At 41.3% G+C, this 20,523-nt stretch overlaps 2 protein-coding genes across 4 annotated transcripts in view; both read left to right on the top strand.

Annotated features, from left to right (window-relative positions):
* Positions 1–6,133, top strand: part of LOC118212137 (ras-specific guanine nucleotide-releasing factor 2-like) — a 47,651-nt gene extending 41,518 nt beyond the window's left edge. For both annotated transcript variants that reach the window (XM_035389764.1, XM_035389765.1), the window contains 5 exons: positions 211–408; positions 536–615; positions 900–1,017; positions 1,264–1,332; positions 1,665–6,133. In XM_035389764.1, coding sequence (XP_035245655.1) covers positions 211–408; positions 536–615; positions 900–1,017; positions 1,264–1,332; positions 1,665–1,757 — 558 coding nt within the window. In that variant the 3' untranslated portion in view covers positions 1,758–6,133. The remainder of the gene's footprint in view (positions 1–210; positions 409–535; positions 616–899; positions 1,018–1,263; positions 1,333–1,664) is intronic.
* A 1,222-nt stretch (positions 6,134–7,355) lies between these two features.
* LOC118212267 (creatine kinase S-type, mitochondrial-like) lies at positions 7,356–18,469 on the top strand. Of its 2 annotated transcripts, none has more exons than XM_035389985.1 (10): positions 7,356–7,527; positions 10,055–10,231; positions 11,608–11,806; positions 12,833–12,928; positions 13,206–13,427; positions 14,294–14,379; positions 15,953–16,076; positions 17,005–17,139; positions 17,692–17,817; positions 18,289–18,469. In XM_035389985.1, exons 2-10 carry the CDS (start codon positions 10,089–10,091, stop codon positions 18,403–18,405), a joined length of 1,248 nt encoding a protein of 415 aa, XP_035245876.1. In that variant the 5' UTR covers positions 7,356–7,527; positions 10,055–10,088; the 3' UTR covers positions 18,406–18,469. The 2 variants fall into 2 exon arrangements, with proteins under 2 accessions (XP_035245876.1, XP_035245875.1); XM_035389984.1 differs by lacking the exon at positions 14,294–14,379 and adding an exon at positions 15,305–15,390 and having other exon boundaries at positions 7,358–7,527.
* The last annotated feature ends 2,054 nt before the right edge of the window (positions 18,470–20,523 follow it).

Below are 20,523 nucleotides of genomic sequence, written 5' to 3' on the forward strand. Positions count from 1 at the left end.
GATCTCAGCAGTATGGACTAATTGACTAAACAGAAAAAGAAAAAATAATATTTTATTTATAAATAGTGTCACCCCAAAACAAGGGTGTACAGTACTGTTATTTGTGGTCATCTGACCTCTGATCTGTGCGAGCAGGTTTAGTATTCTGGTGAACTGTGAAATAGAAAAATACAAGTGACCGGAGTTCTTCCTCTGACTCCCTCCCTCCAGATGAGTAACCTGGTGGCATCCCAGATCATGACCCACACAGACGTGGGCTCCAGGACCAGCTCCATTGAGAAATGGGTGGCGGTCGCTGATATCTGCCGATGTCTGCACAATTACAATGGTGTGCTCGAGATCACCTCCGCCCTCAACCGCAGCGCCATCTACAGGCTTAAGAAGACATGGGCCAAGGTCTGCAAGCCGGTAAGTTCCACCAGGCCTGGGCAGCATTGAACTCAAAGTACACTACACTAGCAGTATAGCACTACCCTGATGTTATTATTATGGTAGTATCCAAGTTTAAAACCATATTTTTTCCTTCTCTTGACAGACAAAAGCGCTAATGGACAAGCTGCAGAAGACCGTGTCATCTGAGGGAAGATTTAAAAACTTGAGGGAAACCCTGAAAAAGTGAATACTCTGTCTCTGCACATTCAGAGTGTACCATGAAAAATTTTAAATATCTTTTACCTCTTGCCAGTCTTATCTACATTTTTGGCATAATACAGTGGCCTACAGCGAACATGTGACCATAAAAAGCTTCAGAATGCATTGGGAAAAAGCAATTATAAAAAACACAAAAAAATTAATTAAATTAAGGAAAAAATAAAAGGCAGTGCGATGAGGTACTGATTGTAGTAATGCACATTTGAAGGGAGTTGTTCTTAATTTTGCGGTCAACTGTGTCTCCATAGCTGTAACCCGCCCTGTGTCCCTTACCTGGGGATGTACCTGACTGACCTGGCCTTCATCGAGGAGGGGACCCCAAACTTTACTGAGGAGGGCCTGGTCAACTTCTCCAAAATGAGAATGGTAAAGGCTGAGTGCCTCAGTGTGCTTGATACCAACAGCTTGGCCCTTGTGTAAAATGTATGCTATGTGAGTTACCTGGGTGCTTCCCAAACTAGGTCATGAGACACACCTGAGTCATGGGTTGAAGGTGGGTGGCGAGAGACATGACAAAAATAACTAACCTTAATATGAAGACATGCACACCAGTTTAATGAAACAGTACCTGGAGTAACCTGGGCCGGTGTCTGCCCTCCTGTTCCCTCACAGATATCTCACATAATCCGAGAGATCCGGCAGTTCCAGCAGACCCCCTACAGAATAGAGCACCAGCCCAAGGTAAGCCCTGTCAGGACACGAGAACCAGCCTGCACCACAGCACGTAGGACCCAACCCCATTGGTCATTTCATGAGCCCATTACAATAAAAGATGTTCAGTTGATTTTAACATTTTAGTTGAATTGTGTCTATGGTCGCCCTTTTTAGATCGTCTGTGGTTTTCCTCTCGAGCTTGCACACGGCTGGCGAGGGTAGAGATTTACACTGGTCTTCTGAGCTTCCAGAAAGCTTTCATCTTATATGCGATCTCAGCTCACAGAGCTCTACATGCTTGTACAGAGTTACCGGTCCTCCCCTCGCCCTCACTGTCCCGCCCCTCCTCCGTCTCCCAGGTGACGCAGTACCTGCTTGACAAAACCCTCATCATGGACGAAGACACACTGTACGACCTTTCCCTGAAGATCGAACCCAGGCTCCCAGCGTGAGAGACTGCAGGAGGCCTGGATCATCATTCACGCAGTGGGAAGCTCGTGACGGCAGACCAGACATTGGCCCGTTTTGCGGGTGTCCAGTCTATGCTCCCCCTCTGTAGCCTTGCATTCCAACTGTCACTAAATGGATAGGCTTACATGCACAGGATAGTCATGTCCCTCACCCTGAGTTTACATGTAACTTCGGTTACAGTACTTGAACTATACACCATAATGCAGACATTACTGTACATGGCCATAATCACGTTATGTTTATCATAACCAGTTATGAAACATATTACGGTTTGTGATAGATTTCACTATGCTGGCAATGTATACTGTGATTGCTTTTAATAGTTATTTTCAAATCTGCTTTGTAAAATGCACTGCATACACAATGCCAGTGATATGACACTCATCATATGCAGTAATATGCTATCGTGGCTGGTAATGACAGGTGTTATGATTATGGCAGTTGTTATGCAGGCTTTGTATGTTCAACAGTATTTCAGTTATGGTGTGTTGTTAAAATGTTATTGAAACTTTCAAGTGTTCCATCAATGCCAAGAACAGAATTTCAATTCACAAGCATTGCCATTTTGATGGTTAAAAGCTCAGGTTGAATGTGAAAAATCCATTTTATTAGCACTTGGAAGGTGCCTTTTAAGTGTGTTTTATACATGTTGCATAGATGCTTGACAGTGTTATCAAGAAGAAAAGGGGTTTCATGTTGTTGAATTATGTGTCTCTTGTTTGAAAGTTCTCAGTCTTACAAAAATAGGGGACGAAATAATTTCGTAAAATATAAATGTGTTATTTTTTAAAATATTAAATGCAACAGTAAGACTAGTATTCATTATGATGCCAACTTTATTTAAATGTTTTAATTTATGGGCACATAGAATTTATGGGGAGAGGTTTTTGCAGGTACTCACTGTGCGTAAGTCCAGTATGGAGCGAAGCAGGGTGCTAATGACATTTTGATATTGTGCCCTTTCCAAAATGCTAAAATGTCAAGAAGGAGCCTAGACTGGCTTTCTGATGGTCAGGGCAAACTCTAAATAGGCAGATGTAACCTTTACAAGAAACCAGGGCCGTGGCTACAATGCAGGAATATGAATCAAGCTGAGCTGCCTTGAAATAACAAGGTGTTCATCTCTCACTTTGAGTAGATCTGTAAGCTTCAAAGGAGAAATGGTTTAAAATAAAATTCTCTTGTTGAACATAGGCAACTCTGCTGGAATATGGCTTTGAGTGGGATGTTTGACTGATGTGGCTATTGAAAGCCTGCTTCAGTCACTGTTACATGGAGCATGAAAATAGATGGCTGTTGGTTTGTTTTACCATCAAATGTTGAGGTAGGAGTGACTTTGTTTCTGTTCCCAGAGGAAGCATGTTTTTGTGAATAGGAGGATGAAATACATGGGTATTTCTACACTGCATGAGTTGTCTGTTCCTCCTGGGTCTCTGTTATTCAGTGTTTAAGTGGAGTGGACAAAGCAGTCGGTCTTAAATTTATGAAATGTTGCCCTCTGCTGGTAAAAATAAGATTTGGTCATGGTCCCTCCAGGTTGATGTGCAAGTACTCTCTCACACAGTACAACTTAATTAGGTGTAACTCTGAATTAACAGAACAAGCTTCTGAGAGGACTGCTTATATCTTTTAGGGTTTATGTTTATTCAAAACCTAAAAATAAGTAAAAGGTATTGTCACATGTAATTGTGTTTTGAAAAATTTCGTCATGTTTTATCGCATAGCATACAGGCTGCCCCATTTTGATCCTTCTCAATTCACATGCTGCTGTAATGTGCATGTGTTTTTGGTTCATATTACGGGGTATTATTGTCTCAAACATAAATAAATGTAGCTGATTGACAAATAAATGCAGTGGGTCCACAAAAATGTTGCCGATCCACAAATAAATGTAGCCGATCCACTAATAAATTCAGCTGGTTCAAATTTGTGCATCACCCATTGCTTGCATTTATTTGTTGATTTTTGACAATCCTTGTGGCAGAATTTGCAAAACATCCACAAATTTATTCATTTATCCGTTTAGTCTAGCCAGCCAATCAGATTTTAAGAAATCCTTTCGCTATCACCCACTTTAGTCCGACAGCACGCATACACTTCAGGATTGTGTTGTGTAACGCCAAGACAGCCACTCGGTTTGGAAAATTGCCGTATGCTATCTCTGATCAACGAATGAACCCTTCAAACCTTGATCCAAAGTGAAAGCACATCATTTTATATTTGTACTATCCCATTAGATTTAGGGAAGGGCTGATGAAAAAAGCTGTAACATCTGGTCAACATGGGTGCCTGTAAAGACTTGCAACACAACTTCTTATATTTAACTAGTTTGATTGCTTGCTGTATTCCCTGCACAAACCCTAATTTTAAATAACGAAAGATGGGGCTGGTATTGGCACTATATTCGTGGATCGGCTGCATGTATTTGTGGATCAGCTGGATTTATTTGTGAATCGGCTGGATTTATTTGTGAATCGGCTACATTTGTCTTGCAGACAATAATACCCCATATTCATAGAGGAACAAGTGTAGAATGTGGAATGTCAACCTTGCAGCTATCAGGGGTCAGGTGTAACTGCTAGAGTTTGAAATGGGTTCCAAATCTGTTCGCAGCTGAATAGTGTATGTTTACATATTCTGATTAGGGTTGTCACTTTTTTGTTTGGTAATCAAGCTTGTTTGAATCTCAGGAAAGTAAAAAAAAAAAATCAGTATGTAATTAAGGGTTTGAATTCCAAATCCTGTTGCCTAGGCGAAATAAGGAGCTCAGCCGTGCCCTGTGCACATCCGTGCGGTAATGGTAGTGCTCAATATCAAATAAGGAGACCAATAAACAACAACTACAGTGATAATGTTTTGTTTGGAGTGTATACCATTAGGTAGCCTATAAATAAAGTTCATAAATGTGTCATGATGTCCACGTAGCCTGTAGACTATTCCAAATACAGCAGCTAAGAAAACATGTGCTGTAACTCAGTACTCTGACCTCAGGCGTGCCATTTGGAAATATTACGGGTTTTATGCCATTGGAGACAAAATAGCGAGAAAGTCGTCTAGAACGTGTGCAAGTGACAACTGCCCCAGTAACCCTCCAAAGGCTGACTTCCCCCTTCCAAAAGAGAGATCAGTCAGTTCAGTTTCCTTTAAGTAAGCCATGCCATTGTGAGTTCATGATGGACTTGTGTGTTATTATTTCTTTCTTAGTTTGAGTAACAGTCAATCTACAGAGTCATTTTATTGTTGTGAACGGCATCAGTGGCATTGTTATGATCTTCCCGGGTTTTATTTTGTTTAATAAAACTGAAAGATACTGCCGACATTATATAGAATAACTCGCTTAAGCTATTTAGCTACAGGACTAATGGGAAATTAAAACTGGGCCATAATAATAATATATTTAGGCAACGGTTAATTCAAGTTCTGACGATCTAACATTTGAACAAATTCCAATAGATTTCTTGTTTATGAGATTCGTTCAAACTCGTTTTTGTAAAAAGTGACCACCTTAACTCACATGTCTGTTCTTAATAATTACATAAAAAGTAAAGTTATGTGTCTGTACACCCCGTCGATAACTAAATTATACATTCTCACTTTGTTTACATTTCATATATTTGTAAGAGAAAATGAGGAGCGAGAACCATAGCCTAAGTGTACTGTGATTAATAAATAAATAAAAAACACCCCTATCTAAAACACACTGAAGCTGCCGTTATAGGTTGCAATTGCAGTGTTTTGTGTTTTTATAGAGGTCACTGCATTTTTTTCAGTTCATTGTGATGTCCTTTAGTACTTTAATTGTTAGTCTACTGCGTAGCTGCTTTTAGTCACTGCACATACAAAAACACTTAACTTCAATCCTAAAAGCAACATGTGGTGTTTTGATTGTCTAAAACAAACTGCTTTGTCCTATCATCTGTAATGACAATTGAAAATTTCTGTTTTTGTGAAATAGGTTTTAAAAAAAAAATTGCACGTACAGAAACGAATTGAATGTTTGCTTGTTACAAAAAGCACTTTCATTGGAAATTTTACTGTTAAGAGACAACATATTTATTAATTTAAGAATGTTACATTTCTATATCCAAACGTTTTAAGCAACTCTACATTTATAAAGGTTTGTTTTGCATTATTCAGTAGCTGTACTATTTTACAGGAGAAAATGATAAATGAAACTATGTGTGTATTGACCATTGGATGGAAGAAAACATATGACCAACATAATTTCTGGTTTAATAATACTGCTGTATGGTCATTAAGGTAACCACAGTCCCCCACACTGATTTCTTAGTGCTGAGAAAATAAATGAAACTAATTCTTCCTTATGTACTGTGGGATAAGGTATTGGAGAAAAAAACTATTTGGGTAGGAGGCTGTCATTTCAGCAATATACCGTTTAGCAGCTTACTTACATGACTAGATGTGATAATAAAAAATAAAAAAAAACTTACTTTTGTATATGGCACGTGAACAGAAATGAATTACAATATATAAAGTAGGTTTATTAATATTCTGAATAGTTATTTATAAACTAAAAACATTTTATTTCTTATTGTTTTGATTAGTGGCTAGGTACCAGAGTTTTGTATTTTCATTTGTAAAAAAAAATAAAATAAAATGAATTTAAAAAAGGAAAAATGTAGCATATTACACAAATTTTTCATTCCTTCCTTTAAAAAAACCATTCACTGATATGTTAATGCAGGTGTGTATATATTGCCAGAGAATGCATGTTCCCAAATGAGACTTACTGACTGGGCATCTGCTTTTGTAAACTATTGTACTATACTATTTCTTTCTTTCCCACCCATGGACTCTTTTAGATTATATGCAGTCACTTTAATCCAATGCCTCTGTGTAAAATAAAGTATTGCCCAAGTCTATTTTCTGTATTCATGTGCATATTTATTCTTTGAGTTTGCTCATTGAATTTTGTGTGGCTCTGAAAAAAATCCATCGATTTTATACAAATAACAGACCTAAATTCATGGCTATTCTGGTCTTGTGGGTTTAAAAATTTGACAGAAAAATACGTTTTTCGCATGCATATTTTCATGCATTTATTGTGTAAAATTGTACAGTTTTGTGCACAATTTCCTTGTTTTTTCGAATAGTTAAATTGATATTGAGATGTCCTCATATATTTATTGTCTACTGATGCAAGGCAGATCCTCCCTGGTTCTACACTAAATTTTGTGCCTCTTCACCTCTGATAAATACATCTTAATGTATGCATTCTGGGGCATTTGGGGCAACAATAATAAAGTTGTTTACACAGTCCTTTTCTTACATGTGCATGAAGCACAGCAAAATTAATGCATAGAAAAACCAAAAAACAACAGAAGCCAACATTAAAACAGTAATAATCGCAGGAGGATAAAAACAAGTTTAAAAAAAAAATACACAAATTTGTCTGGCACTCCCCCTCTGGATAAAAGCTGATGTTCAGCTGAGTGTGTGTGTGCGCATGTGTGTGTAAGGGGGGGTGGGGGGGTGGGGGTGTAGTGAGGTGAGGGGTGGGAAGAGAGGGCCCTAACCCGTGACCGGCGAGGGGGAGCTCAAGGGCAGCGTGGGTGGCGGTCACACTGGGTCAGGCTGTTCCTCGCGCCGCGGCTCTGCGCTGCCAGTGGAAAGAGGATTGGCCAAAGGGGTGACCTCTAATCCTGCGCCAGGACGGGGCAGCGGCTTACTTGCCACTGAGCGTCTGCAGGACAGGGCAGCAGCAGCAGCAACACTCCAGCTCCTCTACAGGTAAGCCTGCACCCCAATTCCTACTCCCCCCGCTCTACCCCACTCCTCCACACCACCCCAGATCTAAACCACATGCGGATCCAGGGTATTACCTTGTCAGTCTGTGAGTTTGAGCTGTAGTTTTTATTATTTTTTTGCTTTGATGTTGTGGGTGCTAACTTTTTTCAGAGGCTTTCAGATTAGTGATGCCTTTACTGGTGCTGTCATGGACATTAAGGTCTCTGTGAAAATTTGTAGGATTCGTTTTCTCTGAATCCTCGCATGAAAGAAGTAGGTTAGCAGTCAGCGGTGAAGAGGATTTGCTTGGAATGGGATTCATTGTGAATTACAGGAAAGCCTCTCGAACCACTGTACCTTCCATCCATGTACTACATATCTGAATCTAAAGAGGTTTAAACAGACAGATAGAATATTGAACAGTCAAAATTATTAGAGGTTGTAATTGCTCATGAAATTTGAGTTATGCTAGTTTTTATGAACTATTAGCAGTGTGCTACCCCATTTTATTTGCCTTAGATTTCAAATGCAGTAACTTTGTATACATTGAACTCATTGAACCCCTAATTGTGACAGAAAAATATAGCAGAAACATCGACTTCTTTGGACTCCCTCTGCTACAGTCTAATCTAAATGCTCAGGACTGCTTAACCTGTGGCGTTTCCACCCGGCGCAATTTAAATCGCTGTGAGTATTAGCAGACCACCTGCTCTGTGCTCAGTGTCCGTGATCTAAAGTGTCCGTGAGTTAGCAGCAGGGGGCATATTTAGAGTTTGCTGCTCTTCCCATTGGTCCCAGTCTGGGCACGCACCTCTGTGTACGTGGCTGTGACCGACCCAAAATGTCACGGCGGATCACGCGGCCCACAGGCCCGAAGCCAACAGGGGGCTTGGAGCGGCCGCTTAATTTGGTTCTGCTTCTGTTGTTACCAACTCCCACTGCCAGTGTTTCATAGCGCTCTGATCCAGCTCAGGCCTGGACCACAGCACAGGCAACGATAATAAAATGGCCTTTCCGTGCTTCATGAAGACGAGGCTGAAGTGCGAGGTTGTCGTCAATTAGCGGCAGAAGGAGTTTCAAGGTGAATCTCTCCTTATGTGTTCCTTCTGTTTTTGGAACAGGATTGAGCTGTGACACCCTAGGACACTCAGAACATTAGGATCAAATTTTCAGAGCGCACTCACCCCTCTCCCCCCTCCTCTTCCCCCTCCCCTAGCCTACACTCCCCACTCGGCCATGGTGAAGGGTAAACGATGGTACCGATTCAGAATTGGTATACCATTGAAACCAGGGGTGGGGGGCTCTTGCATTTTGAGTCAGTCAATTCAGGAAATTAACATGAAATCACTTTCTGCACTTTTAATTAATTAATTGAATTTCTGTTCATTTCCTGACCTGAAATGGAATTGACCCCATCCCTGGTGGGAACATTTTTGCGTCTAAGAAATAATCACTCTGATCTTCTGACAAAGCCCAAAGAAATGCTGTAAGAGTGCTCTTGCATTTCAGTCTACTGTTATTAAGTTCCCTCACCCTGCAAATGCAAGAACAAGTATAAATTTCAAAATACATTTTCTACTGAAACTGAAATGCACCTGTAAACACAGAATGAAAGAACAGCGCAGAATTCACAGCAGATTGCTGGACTTCTGAGATTCTTCAAGGCCAAGCTCACAGACGCTCACTAGGCCATTATTGAATGACAAGCCAACACGGGCTGAATGAGTCATAAGCTTATCATTAGGACTGTTCCTGTCATTTCACTGCCTTTACTACTGTCTGTTGCAGTAGCTGATCTAGTAGGTGATCTAGAGTGGAGGTCATAGAGCTTTATACGCCCAATCTGGGAAGGCTGTTGCATAAGCCTGTTAGCCTTAAAACGTAATGCCATAAAGATTGGATCAAGTGCAGCAGTATCATGACCAGAGACGTTCTACCTCTGCCAGTACAGAAGGAAATACCAGCCTAAAATACATGGGCCTATGCAAAAAATAGATTGATGCAGTGAATGGAGTTTGGATGCTTCCATTTATACAACATGTTTACTGCATCAGAGAGGAAGTGAACTTTCCGCCCTGTCCCACTGCAATAATTCAAGAATGGAACTGTAGTATAAAACATTTGTTCTTATTAAAGCTCTACACTAGTCCTGCTGCTTATTTCTAGTAACATATTAGCATAGCACAACACAGTTTTGTGTTTATTGGCCCCTGCATATCAAGATTTTTCATTTTGAAAAAAAAAACTGCATAGTCTGATAGATTTGTGGATTTTAGTCATCTTGGCTACATCATATGAAGGTTTGAGAGGACAGAAAATGGTGGTTTTCTATATGACCTTGAATGTTTTCACCACTGCGGCAGAGTGTATGGAGGAGTTTCGGTGAATTACGATACAGCTTATTCTACAGGGAACCATTTTTAAAAAATGCTCATATGTTCTAAGGGAAAATTTCATGATTGAACTTCATTTAATTTCCTGAACTGAACTGAGCTGGTGCACGCTAAGCTCTCTGTGCCTCTCGTCATAGTTGGCCTAATTGAGAAACCAGTGACCAGTGGAAGATGGCAAGCTCCTTCACCCGAATGATGTCCGGCCGCCACAGGGCAGTGCTGCTGGCCAGCCTGGGCGCTGGGGCCCTCACCGCTGGCTACGCCATGACTGACAGTGCAGCCGCTGAACAGAGGAGGAAGATCTACCCCCCCAGGTGAGGTTCACTCAGTCACTTCCCCCTTTCCCCCTTACGCAATGAAAATATATATTCACCCCCATATATGAAGATCCAGTCCCGGTATTTTTGATTTGTCATTTTTTTGGGGCAAGAAACCGCTGTTGTGATGATAACGGCACATACCAATAATATAAGAGACTCTTTAGAGACTTTATTTGTAATGTACATTATATTATATTGTCATTTGTATTAAGAATTGTATGGAATATAAACAAAATGCATTTGTAAAATTAGCATTGCATTGTCCATTAGCATTGTCTCTGATATATATCTGATGTAACCAACAGAATGCATTAAGCAAAAAATAGCAATATATTTGTCTTGACAATATACTTTACTTCCCTCTATCTTCTGAAATGCAGCATTCAATGTATTCAGATTTTTCAATATATGAAAATAGATTTTAATATTTTAATTCAGTCTATTTTAAATGTCCTAAATTCCTGACAGGTCAAGACCACCTTGTCCTTCAGTCATTCCCCCCCACTACATTCCACCTACATAAATGGTTTCCTGATGCAACTGTAAGGAAGCACAAAAGTGGCAAAACCCTACATATTGTAATACTTGTATTTGCATCAAATTGATCTGTGTAACATTGTTCCTAATAATTACATAATCACAAATTTTTTATATAAGAAGTTTTGTGTATTATTGTTATTATTTATTATAAAATTATATAATTTAAAGCAATTACATCAACATGCTTATGCCACGTGGCTCTGATACAGCGGTGCTTATGTACAGTATGGCATGTACCAGCTCAGTGGAACTATTTAATTTGAGACGGATACTGGAAGTGTGGAAAGGCCAGTGGAAAAGCTGAGCCTCAGAGAAATTGAGTGAAAGGTGAGGAGGCGGAGCTGGTAACATAAGATATGCCAGTCACCTCCAGTGCACTTTCAACCAACAAACTGCTGCCCCACTGTGGACTAGGCTGTCTAAGACCATGAGCTGATCTTGATATTGTTCGATACCTGATTAGAATGAGTAAATAAATGAAATCTATTTTAAAATGGAGGCTAGAAGATGACTGAGTTTTAATGGTTTAGTCCAGTCTGGACAAGCTGCTGAACCAGCATGGATCTCACTGCACACTCATACACACACTTAATCTTTGAGTTCTCTGCTTTGTGTAGCTTTTTTTCCCCCACTTTTTCCATTTTAATTTTTGTCAGTAATGCCACTCCCAGACTGCTGGACACAGGACTAGTGCTTTAACTGACCAGACCTCTGTGAGGCCTCATAATATGTTCCCCATTCTAAATACAAAAAAAAACAAATAACAAACACAAACATAAGACTGAAGGCTTTTTTCTTATAATACTTGTGTTATCTCCATTGCCTGGCAGTTCGGACTACCCTGACCTGCGCAAACACAACAACTGCATGGCATCTGCTTTGAACCCCGCCATTTATGCCAAGCTGCGCGACAGACTCACCCCCAACAACTGGACCCTGGACCAGTGCATCCAGACCGGCGTGGACAATCCCGGGCACCCCTTTATCAAGACTGTGGGCATGGTGGCTGGAGATGAGGAGAGCTATGAGGTAACAGTGCTCTGCGGAATTGTGCTTGTTGGTAAATGAAAAAAAAAAATAACAATGAAATAATTTCCTTATTGACGAAGAGGCGGTGTTGTCTGTTAATAGAACACAAAGAATGTTTAATTGCACAGCTGACCGTGGGAATACAAGCATGCTACATACTTTTTTGCAGATACAAGTTTTTATATAGTTTAAAAAGGTTGGTGATATCATACCAATTCTCATGGGACTATGAAACAGGCCTAGGGAAGCAAATATATTTCTCTGGAGCTGTTTGGGAGGTACAGAAGTGTCAACTGCACAGGTATTGGGGCATGCAGGTATTTATATATCAGTATGTTGTTGTAAACTAAATTTAATGTTTGATATGCGATCTGTTATAACACTACTAAAGCTGTATTCCAAATAGCAGCTAGCAGTCACATTGCAGTCACAAATAGCAGTCACATTGACTTCAAATTCAAAGGATGCGAATCTATACACATGCTTCCATCGAGCAAAGCACTTAAACTCAAAAACAAACCAGGTCAGAGGTGAAGCCTCTTCTGTGCACAGCATCTCTGCATTCATTAGACTATACAGGGGTGTGCGTAGGAACAGGTCAATCACGCTCATTCTACTCAAGCTACAATTGCATGGTAATGCAGTCAAAAATCTGAAGATCTGAAGCAGCAGTGTGTCCTCCATATTAATGCTGAGGAGCGGTCCTGTGTGCACATGGGCCTGTGTCAGACACAGATTTCTGAGGCAGATGCAGGTCTTTCAGGGGAAACAAAAATGCAGCCAGTTACAAAACATTGGGGTGGCCTCTGTTCATCCTGCCAAAATTGTGATGGCAGAACCATTATTGGGATAGGCTCGCTGAGAGCACACTTAGCCTTATAAAATCAACAGTAAACAGTAGAAAGTTGTCTTGAAGACCACTGTTGTTGTACTCTTGCACTTATAGTAAGTTACCCAAATGGCGTGTGTTCTGTTGACGGTAATTAATGAACACTTCCGTGTTCAACACGTTACTGTAATCCACAGGTGTTTGCTGATCTCTTTGACCCAGTCATCACAGACAGACACAATGGCTATAACCCTCGGGTCATGAAGCACCCAACCGACCTGGACAGCTCTAAGGTGCGGTATGAGCTCCACCCCACCACCACCTTTCCCCCTGTTGTTTTATTATTTTCCACCTCAATGCATGTTCACTTGTACCCTTGAGCAAAGGCACTTAGCCTGAATTTTCCTCTGTAAAAAATCCTGCTGTACAAATTGATATGTACTGTATGTGTAAAAAAAGTAAGCTGTGTAAGTCACTCTTAATACAAGCACGTAACACATGCCTAAATGTGGAGGGCAAATGATTGAGCTGGTTTAATGGACCAGGCCCCCGTTTCCCGCCTCCTTGCAGATCACCTCGGGGGTGTTTGACGATAACTACGTGCTGTCCTCGCGCGTGCGCACGGGCCGCAGCATCCGGGGCCTGAGCCTGCCGCCCGCCTGCAGCCGCGCCGAGCGCCGCGAGGTGGAGCGCGTGGCCGTGCAGGCCCTGGCCGGCCTCAAGGGCGACCTCGCCGGCCGCTACTACGGCCTGGGCGACATGACCGAGGAAGAGCAGCAGCAGCTCATCGATGTAAGAGCGCCCCCCTCCGTCCCAACGTTAGCCATTCTGCACCCCATAACCCGCCCCCAAAATTCAGCCCACATAGAACAGGCACCGTTTAATTCAGGGCTCACCGACACTGGTCCTCAGGGGGTGTTCACTTTCACTGTTTCTCAGCACTTCATTAAACTAAAGAGACTTAGTTAACACACCGAACTTGGTTTCTTGGTTAAATACATTTCACCAGAATATAATGTTGGGATATGTTAAAGTGGCAATAATTATATATAGGATATATAATTATTTAAAGTATATTTGCCAATATATTTAAAGCATTTAAGCATTTCAATATTGCAAATATTTTTTCAACATATTTTGAAATATGCTATTTCCATAAAGTCATATAAATGTATAACCCTTGAACAGAGGGGCATTCTGCCCTTCCTCTCATTGTTAGACGCTTCATTGGAAGAGCTTTTTTGAGCTTAATGCACCCCCTGAAAACATGCCTTGGCTCAGGAACAGCTAATCTACCGTGTGCCCAAACATAGTACAACAAGTATACTTCACTTGCACATCCATTTATAGAATGTAGAGGGAAGTTCTTGTGCTCACTCTGAAATGCATCGAACTGGGATACACTGCAGCTTCATGCAACATTATGTTTTTTTTTTTTTAATTATGTCCAAAATCTGGAGTTGTCTGTGCCAGGACTGGTCAATGTGGAAGTTCTTAATGCAAAGCAGCCTGTTCTTTCTGTGGTTCTGGAAGCATTAGGATGACATTGTGATTGTAACGGTGGACAAACACTGTCACATGCACTGTGGTTGTTCTGTTGGAGTGACTCGCCCCAGTCTGACCCGCTCTGTGTTCCTCCTACGCTCGCCCGTCCTCAGGAACACTTCCTCTTTGATAAGCCCGTCTCTCCTCTGCTCACTGCAGCAGGGATGGCCAGAGACTGGCCTGATGGCAGGGGCATTTGGTAAGCCTAAACACTGATTGCCCTGGCCCAGAGCCCAACTCCCCGTCCTCCCTGCCCTTTTCTGCTCCCGCAGTTGTTGCACCTTGTTTAACCCCTGTCCCTAGTCACGATGGACCTCCTACTCCGATTTCACCCCATCCTGTTGTGTCAGTGAGGGATCTGACTTTCCCCCCTATCCCTATCCTCTATTTGGCCCGTTGCTTTAGCTCCCCCCCCCCAATGATTCAGGACAGATTAATATTTCTTTACTACTATCCATCAGGTAAAATGTGTACATGAGTAAATATATATTATATATATTAGCTTATAGTTGCTGTAGACTGTAGTTTAGATGGGAGGCAGCCTGGACTGCAAAGGGAGCTCTGTCCAAGCTCTGTCTCAGAGGCAATAAATCTGACCTTATTAACCTTATTTGGGAGATCAGTGAAGCATAACAAATGATGATTTGCCAGCACTGAAAGTAAACACGAGTGATCTGATATGGATGATTTTATGCGCAGAGGGTCGGCCCCTTTGTGGGACTTTGCACACACATCATGTTGCCTAATGACTCCTCTTCTGCAGAATATTACTACACTGAATTTATAGTTCCTGCCTCTACCAGTTTTTTCTTCCGAACTCTTACAAGAAACTTCCTAGAGATATATTTACTTCCCAGAGATATTTTTAGTATGAGCTCTGCCTCATACAAATAACATAGGGACATGAAAATAATATCATAATTATTTACCTTTGAATTTTGTACAAATGCATATCATTTGCTGGTAGGTAGTTGGGGCTTGGATTGATCAGGAAACAGAAAGTTGTGTTTGCTCTCCCATCTGTGACCAGCAAACCTTTAAACTGCTCACCCCCTGACCTGTCCCTGACCCTCTTCCCCTCCACTCCTCTCTCTGAAATTATCTGTTGGCCCCACCCACTGTAGGACCATTTCCTGTTTGACAAGCCCGTGTCCCCCTTGTTGACATGCGCAGGGATGGCCCGTGATTGGCCGGATGCCAGGGGAATCTGGTATGCTGCATGAGGCTTGCTGCATCAGGAAAAAATTTATTTTACTAATGCGTGACATTACTGTGACCTTTTATAGTACTGGTCCAGAGAAACACTTGTGTGCATGTGATTGTAGCCACTGAGCTCTTAAGCTGTCATTGAACTGGTATATTTCTTATATTCCTTGCCATATACTGAGCCACAAATTATAAAACAAAATAATGCTGAACCGGATCAGCCTATTTATTGAATTAATCCACAGTTACATTGTGTACAGGGCCTACAATGATGAAGTCATTTTAATGAATATACTTTAGGTTCAATACTAAATTCTAATACCAACTCAACATCTTAAATTTATTGTAAGGGCACATATCTGCAAGATGTAGTTCGAAGAAATGGTTACACCTTTTTGTCTAATGCTTTCAGTAAAGTTTCAACTGAATGTAAATTTAAACACTAAAGACCATAGATAAGTATTTGACACCCAGTACCAATTGCTGCTTTGCAAACCAATAGCTGACCAGGAGTGTCTTCAGACATTTAAGTTCTCCTTCCTCTTCTGAACCACTCTAACCTCCAGGCACAACAATGAGAAGACTTTCTTGATATGGATCAACGAGGAGGACCACACCCGAGTCATCTCCATGGAGAAAGGGGGAAATATGAAAAGGGTGTTTGATAGGTTCTGCCATGGCCTCAAAGAGGTACAGTATAAAACTTTTAGCAGTAATGCTAGCGCAATAGTAACATGAGCACTAAGGTATATAATGAGTTTCATCTATACGAAATGAAGGCTTTGTAGGGATACATTTTTGTACAGAACAGGTCTTATATGTTGTAGACTTGAAAATATAAATAAATATAAATATAAAATCTTTTATATTTGACAGATCATCTTTTGGGTATGCAATTTAGATTGAATGTGTCATGGTTTTGGCGTTATTCACCATTTCTTTTCTAGTTGCGTCATTCTTTTGTTTATTACGGCCATTGGTTTTTTTCTGCGCCTTTTCTTTAGTTATTACGGCCTTTTAGTTTTCTTCATTTCCTTGATTGAATTACACGCGTGCAAAATCTTTGTTTACGATTTGCACCTGTTGGCGTTCTATTTAAACCCCGAGCAAACCGATACACTTTGCTTTAATGTCACTTGCGTTACACGAAAGCTGGTAACTTGGTCTGTTTGGTAAGAGGTTTAGTGTTTCTTCAGTACTAGATCAGTTCCTCTTCTGCGTCCTTTGTTTTACGCGAAGAGTTACTGCGGAACTGAACTTAGAGGTTATTGGATTGTGGGCTACAAAGTTAGCACCACTGTCCTTGCTCATTTCTGCTACTCTCTAGTGATTCTTTTGACAGTCCTCTGTGCGAGGGCTGTTTTCTTAAAGTTCTCACGTTCTCGACTTAGTGGTTACTCCGCCCAGGTGGATAGCTTAAAGAATCCCTGTCCAGTCGCGTTTGGTCTCCGAAATTCCCCACTCACAGAATGCATATCTGCTGCAAGGCATCCTTGCCTTCACGGTTTCCATGGTCACAAAACAAATGGAAACTTGAAAATCGGTGGATTTTCCTGGTTTTCAGAGCTTGATGAGTGCGTGGTATACAGTAGCTCAGTTTGGTTCTCGTGTTGTGCAGGTTGAGAGGCTGATTCAGGAGCGAGGCTGGGAGTTCATGTGGAACGAGCATCTAGGCTACATCCTGACCTGCCCCTCCAACCTGGGCACTGGCCTACGGGCGGGGGTTCACGTCCGCCTACCCAAGCTCAGCAAGGTACAGTGAGCCCCAGCACCTGTACCAGAGCAGCATGCATTGGACCAGCACACATCCCCATGGAGGGGGTGCGGATTGCTCTTTATGCATGGGTTAGAAATTGCTGTTTACATTTGACATTTAGCAGGTGTACATTTTACATTTAAGCTTATGTGGCTTACATGTTTATACATACAATCTATTCATGTTGCTGGATAAATATTGAAGCAGTTCAGGTTAAGTATAATGCTCAAAGGTACGATGAGTGACCCAGCTGGTATTCAAGCCTGCAACCTCTAATTTATGGTTCCCTGGACTTGTAAATCCAAACAAATTCTCACATTTGCAACGGACATTTTATTCTTTATTTTTAAAAAAATCCAGTCCATTTATAGAGCTGGATATTTACAGAAGCCATTTGGGGCACTAGCTCAGGAGTACAATGGCACTGCTCCACCTGCTATTCAAACCTGCATTAAACCCTGAGCTACAAGTCCAGTTCCCTAAGAGTTACACTCGGCAAGCACTGTTTCCGCTGGCCTTCCTGCGCAACCTGTGCCTTTTCCCTCACAGGACCCGCGTTTCCCCAAGATCCTGGATAACCTGCGCCTGCAGAAGAGGGGCACTGGAGGCGTGGACACGGCAGCCACAGGCGACACCTTTGACATCTCAAACAATGACCGTCTGGGCAAATCAGAGGTACCTGTACTGATGAGCCGTTGAAATCATTCCTATCCAGGGTGCCGTTAATAGATATGGGATTGTAAATGTGCAGCTTTATATGGCTTGTTTGTCTGAAGAGCCACATTGGCTTGGAATGATGTTTCTTTCATCCTAGTAAATTAATTGCACTGGAGACAAAGACATTCTGGATATATCCTAAACTTCACAGCACAGCTGGAGTCTATTTTCACAAGAAAACATGACAAGTTTTTTAGGAGCCCTTTGTTACAATTGCTAAATGGTAAAATTTCACTGTCACTTGTACTGTATTGTACCACCCATTACTGAATGCAGATTGATTTGATCAGGTTAATGATTGTATGCATTCAACAGATAAAGGACACCTGTCAAATCTTTCTTTAAAAAAAAAAAAAAAAAAAAAAGAGGAAACGGTGTGACCATTCCCTGCCCACAATTCCAAACATGCCAAGTGTTCCTTGTGTTTAGGTGGAGCTGGTCCAGCTAGTGGTTGATGGCGTCAACTACCTGATTGACTGTGAGAAGAAACTGGAGAAAGGCCAGGACATCAAGGTCCCTGCCCCCATCCTGCAGTTTAGGAAGTGAGCCCTTTGTGGGTGAAACTGAGGGTCTTACATGTGCTAAACTCAATAAACAGTACTGAACACTACAGAGTCCCGCCCACTTTGTGAACAGCAGTATGGTATAAACTGTAAGGGGGCTGTGCTTGTTTTCCCAGGTGGGCACTGGTTTTATACCCTTGAGCAAGGTACTTGCTCCCACTGCTTCAGTGAATATCCAGGTGTGTAAAAGGTTTGAGTCAGCTGAATACAGGTCTGGGACTACTCTTAAAAATTAAAATGCATTAAAATAAAAAGAAAATGGAATGCTGTCACTGCAAAAGTGTGAGCTCACACAATGACAAAAACAAGGGCCATTAAAAGTGCTCAGGTGCACAGAACGTAATAAAGTATGCAAGTATTTCAATCTCTGACCTTGATGTTGATAGCACAAACTAATGTACAACTACGGCTATTGGCTAACCAATTCAAAAGCAAGACTGCTTTACCCAGCCAACTGAACGACACCTTGGTTTTATTTATTTTTTTTAAGCTGTCTGAAAAATGTTGGCGATACAGGCAATGACATTTATGACCAAACTAGACTTAACTCTTAACTTATCTCTGTATACGAATATCCATCATGAGAGAGGCTTGGAGGCTTTGGCATTTTTTGACATAACTCACAGCCAGCTCATTCCCCATCCTCATGCTGAATTTTGACTATCTGAAAATACTGTTTTCAGTGTGGATTTTCAAATCAAGTTCTATATATTTATGAAAATTTCACAATTCCAATGAAACGGGCTCCGTGAGTGCCTGGCAGCCTGAGTTTTTATTGAACCGTTTCTGCACCATTTTCATAACGGTATCTGCCCAAAGTGTCAGATTTCAGTTTTTATTTTCCTAGCAATATTTGAGTGTGCTGCAGAGAATTGAGTGATTTTGTTCTGCAAGGCACTAGCTCTGGACACATGGCAGTACTTTGAATAGTAACCCATAGACAAGCGACATCTGGTGAAATGCAAAAGAAATCTCTCCTAATGCAGTCAGCCATTCCAGCCGTATTAACTGAGTTCATATAAATCTGGGAGCCCAAAAAAGGCAGGGGCAAAAAGTGGTGGGTGGTGGGTCAGGTGGAAAATCATGATTGAATCCTGTCAAGTCCTCCAGGGACATGACGAGGATGTGGTCAAGTTGCTGCTGAGAGTTATTTGGTGTTTTGTAAATCCAACACCATGATCTGGGCCCTGCAGTCAACTCCAATGTGTGGGTGTATTCACAGATTCCACTGTTGGAAAGCTTTAGCCTTCCTGGCGCTAAGTTCTTTCCAGAAATCCTCTTTGTGACGTGTGCCTAATAATGCTCTAAGTGTTCTATACTTGGGTTGGGTGGGGGCAGGGAAAGAGGAAAAGCTGGGTTTAGGGCAGACTAGAGCCTTGTGGGAGGGGGTACTTGAGTAGTGAGCAGGAACCGTCTTTGCTGGGCAGGGTAAGGCATGCAAGGGAATTTTGGGGCTCATTCCAATCATGTTTTTTATTTTATTATAAATCTCCTCAGTCCTCACGTGACCCAGAAATCAATTAAGGTTCACCATCTTTAAAGACATTCCCATCAGTTAAATTGGACAAAAAAGCAAAAAAATCAAACCTTTGTAACACAGAAATAAAATGATCAAAGCCAAGGCTAAAAGGCAGCCAAAATACCTGGAGAGAGGGAAAAAAGTCCAGTATTCATGCTTGTGTATATCATCATTTACCCTTGGCACAAATATCTATTTGTAAGCACTAACATGTTTTTACATTTTAGGAATTTGCCAGATGAAAAACCCACTTAATTTACTTGGAAATCACTTTTGCATTCGCATACAAAAGGTTCAAATTGACAGAAGGGGCAGTATCTTAAGTGAACAAATTTTCAAAAAGGAAGTGCATTGCCCATTCAGTCCAGATGCCAGGCTTTTGTGGGTGAATGATGATTTTGAAATAGTGGTTTTTGGATGTTTATATGCAACGACAGGGATACTTAATTTGTTAAAACCAATTCCTTGTTTTGGGCTTTTTGACCCCCCAATTCCGCCCGTAATTTGAACACAGGACTACAGTACGGATGTCAACCCAGTAACATATGTCATGAGCCTCAATGCATGCTACCATTTTTTTTT

Source organism: Anguilla anguilla, chromosome 14 (genome assembly GCF_013347855.1).
Source record: "Anguilla anguilla isolate fAngAng1 chromosome 14, fAngAng1.pri, whole genome shotgun sequence".
NCBI lineage: Eukaryota > Metazoa > Chordata > Actinopteri > Anguilliformes > Anguillidae > Anguilla > Anguilla anguilla.

Coding starts and splice junctions, on each gene's coding strand:
- LOC118212267 (XM_035389985.1), top strand. CDS start 10,089: ATGGCAAGCTCCTTCACCCGAATGATGTCCGGCCGCCACAGGGCAGTG. Junction 11,807..12,832: donor GAGATGAGGAGAGCTATGAG/GTAACAGTGCTC, acceptor TGTAATCCACAG/GTGTTTGCTGATCTCTTTGA. Junction 16,077..17,004: donor TCTGCCATGGCCTCAAAGAG/GTACAGTATAAA, acceptor CGTGTTGTGCAG/GTTGAGAGGCTGATTCAGGA.